The sequence below is a fragment of the Pelmatolapia mariae genome, linkage group LG7 (assembly GCF_036321145.2).
Source record: "Pelmatolapia mariae isolate MD_Pm_ZW linkage group LG7, Pm_UMD_F_2, whole genome shotgun sequence".
In the NCBI taxonomy this organism is placed as follows: Eukaryota; Metazoa; Chordata; class Actinopteri; order Cichliformes; family Cichlidae; genus Pelmatolapia; species Pelmatolapia mariae.
The window spans coordinates 2,661,795-2,669,791 of record NC_086233.1 but is presented as its reverse complement, the minus strand read 5'-3'; the positions used below and the strand labels follow the sequence as shown (position 1 = coordinate 2,669,791).

The 7,997-nt window shown below is 42.8% G+C and overlaps 2 protein-coding genes across 2 annotated transcripts; both read right to left on the bottom strand.

Annotated features, from left to right (window-relative positions):
• Positions 1 to 1,810: 1,810 nt before the first annotated feature.
• Positions 1,811 to 2,317, bottom strand: LOC134631886 (phosphatidylinositol N-acetylglucosaminyltransferase subunit Y-like). The gene has a single exon (XM_063480451.2). It carries the CDS (start codon positions 2,315 to 2,317, stop codon positions 2,105 to 2,107), a length of 213 nt encoding a protein of 70 aa, XP_063336521.1. The 3' UTR covers positions 1,811 to 2,104.
• Positions 2,318 to 2,492: 175 nt separating this feature from the next.
• On the bottom strand, positions 2,493 to 5,236 carry LOC134631885 (protein preY, mitochondrial-like). The gene is made up of 2 exons (XM_063480450.2): positions 4,953 to 5,236; positions 2,493 to 2,629 (listed from the first exon to the last, which is right to left on the bottom strand). The coding sequence occupies exons 1-2, from the start codon at positions 5,153 to 5,155 to the stop codon at positions 2,494 to 2,496; spliced, it is 339 nt and encodes a 112-aa protein (XP_063336520.1). The 5' UTR covers positions 5,156 to 5,236; the 3' UTR covers position 2,493.
• Between the last annotated feature and the right edge of the window lie 2,761 nt (positions 5,237 to 7,997).

Here is a 7,997-nt window from a genome sequence, read left to right as displayed (position 1 = left end):
TGGATTAAAATATTTTTAAAAATATTTGATGCAAAACAAATTATTACAACAAACAACACATTTCTATATTTAGGGAATAAAAAAAAGAAAGGACCGCTCCAGTAAAATATAAAACTTACATTCATGCAGTTATGAAGCTTAACTTTAGTCCTGGCTTAACTGATTTGCTCAGAAACAAAACAAATGAGTTTACCTGTGCAGCGTATTATATCTCATGTTTGAGCTAGCTGGGGGTCTTAAAGACTGCCTTTAATCTCCTTATGCACACCGAATGTCCTCCTTCATCACTGAAGCTGATCTCAAACCAGCATTCAGACTATCAACAACACTTACATACTGCTCCATCAGCTTGCCCACAGTGATGGAGCCGTGACGCGGCTGGTAATAACTTTTGGCTGGTCTGTGGAGCCTCCTACTGGGCGATGGGAAGGTTTGCTTTCTTGCCACACTGTGCAGGATAACCAAAAGCACTGTGGAGGAAATGATGACCATCCTCCACAGATTCATTAATGAATGAGGTCAGGGCAGGCGTTGCATGCCTTGCTGGCCACTGTGCTGCTGGTGCAACTGTAGGATGCCATATCCATATTTCACCTGGGAAACTAATAAGTCATATATAAAAGCAATATCTATCCTCAAGGGTAACTTTAAAGGCACCAAACGTAACATTGACAGCACCTCATACAGCCACGTGGATCTCACATTCGTGCAGTTTGCATGATTAATCCAGTTTATGGGTAGATGTGCACATACGTGCTCAGTAAAATGTCAAACTACACAGAGCCTGGCCACATAAAGCCAGAGGTCTTTCTCTGGAATATCACAGGCATCAAATTCTTGTTTTGATATACGTATATGGTGTAAAGTAGAGCCAGTGGAAGTTTGCTCATGACTGATGATACAAGTGCTCTGTGTACTGTTGTCTGCAAAACTGACAAATCAAACAAGCGGTGACTCTTTTCAACTTTCTCCAACTTAAAATGACCGTCAGCAGCTCAATGCTGGGCGTCTCTGCTCATTCCAAAAGAGCACTAAGACACGCTAATTCAATAAAATAACCAACCTGTCTCTTTCTATTTCACAGAAGGATGAGCGGCTGTGAGGAAAGAAAAAAACGAGAAGAAACAGCATGACTGTGAGAACAGAAGAAAAGAAAAAACTTTAAAATCAAAGTTTGAAACTCAAAAGCAGGAATCTTCAGGTTTCTACACTCTGACCTGTCTCCATCGTAACTCTTGATTCACATAAAAGTCCTTAGACGTCACAGTTTGTGTATTCCCAAAACTTTTCCAGCAGACACTGCATCATTTCTGCAACACCAGTTCAGTTTTCGTGGCTTCAGGTGAAGAGCAGCGTGTGTCAAATTTGCATTGCTCCTGAACCTCGAGCTCAACCCGAGTCTTTGAGCAGAAAGTCAGCAGCTCTAACGCTGTCAGATCGCTTTTCCCTCTATGATGCACACTGAAGGCTCCTGCTGAACGTTCCCAACATTCATCAGAAGAAGAATCACGCTTTCATGAGTTCAACATGAACTGTGGTAGAAAAACACATCTGAGGACAGTGCTGTGCAGCGCGACTTAAAAGTTTTGGGTGTTCTGTCATGTTTGAGCTGTCAGGCAGGTTTGTCTGAGTTCCACTTGTAAATATCAGCTTGTGAATTTTCTGAATGCAATAAAACTGAGACAGACTGCAGATCACAGCACAGTTGATTCGGCACAAATGTAGTCTGTTATATATTCAAATGCATTTATTTAAAACGAGTAGATGTTCCTGTTTTCTGAAGTCAGGACTCGAGTATGGAAACAGTGGATTTGCATAAAGATTTTTATTATTTGCTCAGAAAATATACAGCCTTCTACTTTATGTGCAAATGATATCCAGGGGTTTGTTTAACAGCTGTAATGACTAACATACTGTGTCTCATACTCTAAATGTCGGGAGGCCAGACTCTGTGGAAAAATATTTTCAGCTTTAAAAAGCATCCATGCGCCATCCATCTTTACCTTCCTCCAAAGGGCTTAAAAAAATGAAAGCCACTTCAGCCACAGATGTTTTACAACTGTGTGAGGCTGGCAACTCAACACAGATGTGTTGAGTTGCCAGCCTAGTTGTGCCTGAAAAGCTTGATCCCCATCCAGCTCCAGAGGTGGAAGAAGACGTAGACGGGGATGGTGACGGGCAGCAGCAGGCTGTAGAAGCACAGACTGCTGCTGCTGGTGCAGCCCTGAGGGAAGTTCTCATCCACCGCCGCAGAGTAGAACAAACCAAAGAGGGACACTATGGGGACCAGTCCCACCATCACAGACAGGGACAACATGTTTGCAGATGGGCTCGGAGGTAACGCGCTGCCGGATGATGATGTGTGCTTTGGCTAGAATGGCAAAATACAACTGAAATAATCCAACACCTCAATTTTATTTAGTCAAACAGTTTTTTTAAAGCCAGCGTCCAGTTTGTTTTTGCTCAGGTCAACTCAAAGTGAAGGCTTTTCTGTTACTGTGCAGGTGTGTCTGAAGCATCTTTCCGAATGAGTCTGGCCTCCTGAGGGATCATGTTGGGAATGCCGTCGATGATGGGATAGGCAATGCCGAGCTCCTCGTTGATCAGCTCGTTGGTCTTAGGCTCGTATCTGTGGAGGAATAACGTATATAAGTCTTTCATAGCACTGAAGTGCTCATATTTCCTACAAACTGTGAATGCAGCAGCAGTAGCAGCTGTAGTTCATGTGAACTTAATAAAACCATGACACACACATGCAATGCTTGTTTTATGTTATCATATTTATGTAAGCATTTGCCCACAATGGGTGTGGGTAAATAACACCAGCACAGATGTGCTCGTGTGCAGTCCTCCAGGAACTCAACAACAGGAAGCTCGATGATCATTAAGATAAAAGTTTTAGGAGACAAACCTAAATATCTGATCTCAGAGAACTTTTCAGAAAAAAAAATTCAGTGGAGGATAAGGATAGTACTTAAATAATACAATTTACTGACATGTATTACAAAGTATAAAGTTTGAGAAGTATATACACATATGGTCCTGAAGTCTATAATGGTCTTTGTGGTGTTTAAGAGCAGGTTATCATCACAGTCTATGGGGTCAAATTGTGAACCTCCTTCCTGCTGTCTGTATCATCACTGTTGGCAGATTCCAATTGCATCATATCATCTGCAAAAACATCTTGATGCATTCTCAATCATCCAGGAAAGTAAATCTCCAAAAGTTGATTCTGTTCATCTGGACGTAGCGTTTTGTGGGAGAAACGTTTCGTCACTCATCCAGGTGACTTCTTCAGTCTCAGCTGACTGCAGGTTTCAATCTTATAAACAGTACATTTGCATAATGACTGAAACCAGCCCACTGAAGCAACAATGGGCTGGGAGGTCAGTTCCTTCATCATAATTATGATGATCGTTAAAATGCAAATTCTCATGACTATTGGTCAACAACCACTGATCAAAGACCACTGATCAATGGCCATGAGTACCATTCACAGAGAGTTGGGGAATGGCTGCAATCACAGCATTGTAAGATGGTGACAGATGTACCCTTAGGCCCCCTCCTCGATTCAGAGATGGTCTTTCCCTTTTCACGTAAATGGCCTCCTTGACGCTCAAACCAGCGTTCTTCCCTGTCCAGGATGTGTACATCCTCATCACTGAAAGAGTGTCCACTGGCCTGTAGGTGTAAATAGACGTGAAAAGGGAAAGACCATCTCTGAATCGAGGAGGGGGCCTAAGGGTACATCTGTCACCATCTTACAATGCTGTGATTGCAGCCGTTCTCCAACTCTCTGTGGATGGTACTCATGGCCACTGATCAGTGGTCTTTGATCAGTGGGTTTTGGTCAGTGGTTGTTGATCAATGGTCATGGGAATTTGCATAATTATGATTAAGGAACTGACCTCCCAGCCCATTGTTCCTTCAGTGTCCACCTACAGGCCAGTGGACACTCTTTCAGTGATGAGGATGTACACATCCTGGACAGGGAAGAACGCTGGTTTGAGCGTCAAGGAGGCCATTTACGTGAAAAGGGAAAGACCATCTCTGAATCGAGGAGGGGGCCTAAGGGTACATCTGTCACCATCTTACAATGCTGTGATTGCAGCCATTCCCCAACTCTCTGTGAATGGTACTCATGGCCATTGATCAGTGGTCTTTGATCAGTGGTTGTTGACCAATAGTCATGAGAATTTGCATTTTAACGATCATCATAATTATGATGAAGGAACTGACCTCCCAGCCCATTGTTGCTTCAGTGGGCTGGTTTCAGTCATTATGCAAATGTACTGTTTATAAGATTGAAACCTGCAGTCAGCTGAGACTGAAGAAGTCACCTGGATGAGTGACGAAACGTTTCTCCCACAAAACGCTACGTCCAGATGAACAGAATCAACTTTTGGAGATATCATCTGCAAACTTAACAACAACCAAAACTCATGGTTAACAGCAATCTGAGGGCGATTAGTGAGAAAATCTAATATCCAGGTTCATCTGGAGGGGGTGGGTCTGAGTGCGAGAAGAGTCTGAACTCCAGTTGGTGGTGGTGGTGGTGGTGATGGCGTTAAATGTTGAGCTGTAGTCCACAAAGAGCTTCCTGGCGTAGGTGTTGTGTTTGTCTATGTGAGTGAGGGGTTGTGTTGAGAGCCACACAGATGTTCAGCTAAATCAGATTCAGGCATAATTTGCATTTGTTTTCACAGATGACAGACCCTAATAAGCCAGCCAATCAGCAAGTACATCGCAGTGTTGCGTCTTCAAACTGGACAAGAACTGAACAATTTAAAAGGCTCAAACTGTTTTACACATTTGAAAGTGCGTGTGAGGTGGTGCTGTTTATCCTGCAACACGGCTGAACAACAGGAACAGAAAAAAGCAGAATACAGTGAGAGTAAACCAGAGCGTGTAAATATTAATAAGTAACCTGAGCACAGGTCTGCGTGTGTTACCTGAGCGGTTTCTTGGACAGCGGACATACGAGGACCTCCAGCAGGGCGGCGTCGAAAGGCGGCTGCGCTTCGTCCTTCACGTCCGTAAAGCTCCTCACCGGCGCGGAGACGGCAGCTACCCTCCGTAATAACGGCGTATTTCTCACATTACGCTCAACAAAGAAGGTTTCAGTCAGCAATCTGCTCAAAACATTCTTAAACATGACCACAAAGTGCTTAACCACCGCGTCCAAGTCTCCTACAGGAAGCACAGGTACGCGTGTAACCGTGAAATCAGTCCGCTTCCTGTGACTCCCTGGCCCTTTCGGGTTTAAAATGTTCCGCTTTTTCACTTATTTAATTAAAATATCTACCACGGGCTTGCTCACATATGCAATCTAACATATTATATTTAACACGGTAGATACCACTGCTAGTCGTACATGTCATTTGGTGAACGTTTGTTCGCGCAGTTTCCACATTTGCCCGCATGGCGGCAGTGTTACACTGTTAGTGTCCCAGTGTTAATTTCATTCAAACTTATTCTGTGTGTGGGCTTTGACCAGATGTGGAAATAAAATAATGACAAAACAAACAAAGAAACAATAAACATTAAATTAATATGAATAGCACTGATTTGGTCAGCTAGACTACACTCCACATCACCACAAGGAGAGATCTCCATGCTGCCCACCATACTGTGGTAAATATCCTTAGAATAATAAAAGTCACGGCCACCCTAGCAGTGGCTTTAAGTGAAGGAAACTAATGTAGATACACATTTTGTGAATTTTGCAACAGTTGCTGTTTGGAGTCTGATTTCTTTTAAGCCCTGTAGATGTCCCAGGAGTGATTTCCCAGCAGGTTAGAGCTATACAATATTAAACATTGTGGTAGAGCTCAGTGCCAGCCAGAGCAGAATGCATTCCCTCCCATCCATATGGCTGAAGATATTGCTCAGAGACTTTGTTGGCAGGGCCCCAACCAACTTGTTTTAAAACTGCTTCTAGCTGTAATATATCCCACTGCATGGTACATGGCAGACCTACACATATATATATATATATATATGTATATATATATATATATATATATATATATATATATATATATATATATGTATTAGATGGGCCTGCTTGAGAGGCATCCATCATCTCTAACACAGACTGAGGCTGAAATGATACTGAAAAAGGTCGACACATGTTCAAGCCAAAATGCAGCACATGACTGGCTGATTGTCATTATTGGTCTTTAACAGCAAAGTAAAGCAGACATGTTGAAAATAATACAGAAGAAAATATGCTCTGATGGTCAAAATGTCCCATTTATCAAAGAGATCACACTTCAGATGCCTGCTGACAGCAGAAAAATCACTGCCTAATGAATTCTGGGGAACATCTGGACATGACCGGCATGCCACCAAACATCCTTCTCTAAATGAACATTTCTCTTGAAGTGCCGATGTGGGTTCACAGAGCTGTTTGGGAGGAGCATGAGGTTATTTATACCATGAATGAACAGACTCAGATTTAAAAAGTTTGTGTTTTGCTTTAATAGAAAATAATCTCATTAAAAATTACATTGACATTTTCAGTGTAACACATCCATCCATCCATCTTCTGGGTGCTCGACACAGAGCAGGGGGGCTGCAGTCTGAGCCGAGATGGCCAGACCTCCCTGTGCCTCTCAGCCACCTCCTCCAGCTCCTGTAGAGGACATAATCTCTCCCAAAGACATGTTCTCTTATGTGTATCCTGGGCCTGACCCAGAATCTTCTCTTGCTTGGAAATTTTGGAAACACCTCACCTAGTCAGATACCTGAACCATTGCAACTGGATCCTTTCCATGTGGATGATCCACATTACTGCAGACACTGCACAGATCTGTCTGTCAGTCTCCTGCTCCACTGTTCCCTCACTCTTTGATGTGATACAATCAGAACTCCTACTTTTTCCAACTGAGACGTGTGGACACTTGATGAAAATCAGAGAAAAACTGCTGAGACCCTCTGCCCTTTGGTTCTGGGTGTATTCCAACTTCATGGTGTCCTGGAGAGTCCGTGTACTGGTTAAATCTCAGAGTCTCAGTTTTTATTGTCTCATACATATTTCAAGGTATAGAAGTGTGTGCCCAACCAGTCTAGATGTGCTGGATTAGGTATTCAAACACGTCCCTCGATATAGTCTTGTTTGGGAATATGAGGGATCTGATCCTCCCTGATGAACTGTAGTGAGAGCTTGGCTCACATCGCCTGCAATAACTCAGAGTGGCAGCTGGATTCTCCCACAGTGGGAGAATCATCTATTCTGTCATCAATTCAGTTCATAGGTTTTATGAATTTTTAAGGATAGAAATTGTAACAAGCAAACAAAGGAAACAAAAAACCAAGGTAATGTAGGAAGTAAAATAAATAAATTAAAAAAATAATGTTTTAAAGGTTCATTAACCTTTATGAGTGGGTCTCACTCATGACACATCATTCATATATCTCTTAACCGATTTTCTGCGGTATTTGAAATGTCTCGGTTTCACAGTATATCCATTCTGAAATAACAAGTGTCAACACATCTTTGGCACAGTGGCTACAAAGCCACGCTGGGGGGCTGGAGCTTATCCCAGCTGTCATCCAGCGAGAGGCGGAGTACATCCTGGACAGGCTGCCGATCTGCGACAGGACTAACACACAGAGTGAGACAACCACACGCTCTCACTAAGGCAAAGAGGCAAAGATACGACACCATTAGAAAAGACTATTGATTGTATGAGGCCAAGACTGTACAGGGTTTGGGTATGAATATAGAGGACGAGGAAACAATCTGATCTGAGGGGTCATGAGATGTTTTTTGGAAGAAGAGGAATTCCTCTGATCCTCCACAGATTATTTTTGATAATTATCACGTTTCTGTTTTTAATCTGGCATTTGTGTTTTCACCTGGAAATAACAGTCTGATTAATGGCGCTTTTCATCAAACCACTGTGGAGCCATACTTACCAGGATCTGCAGCACACACACACACACACACACACACACACACACACACACACACACACACACACACACACACA

Bases quoted from the DNA above. Each gene is read 5' to 3' on its own strand.
- LOC134631886 (XM_063480451.2), bottom strand. From the start codon at position 2,317: ATGTTGTCCCTGTCTGTGATGGTGGGACTGGTCCCCATAGTGTCCCTC.
- LOC134631885 (XM_063480450.2), bottom strand. From the start codon at position 5,155: ATGTTTAAGAATGTTTTGAGCAGATTGCTGACTGAAACCTTCTTTGTT. The intron at 2,630-4,952 runs GTAACACACGCA...ATTCCTCCACAG, and splicing joins CTGTCCAAGAAACCGCTCAG to ATACGAGCCTAAGACCAACG.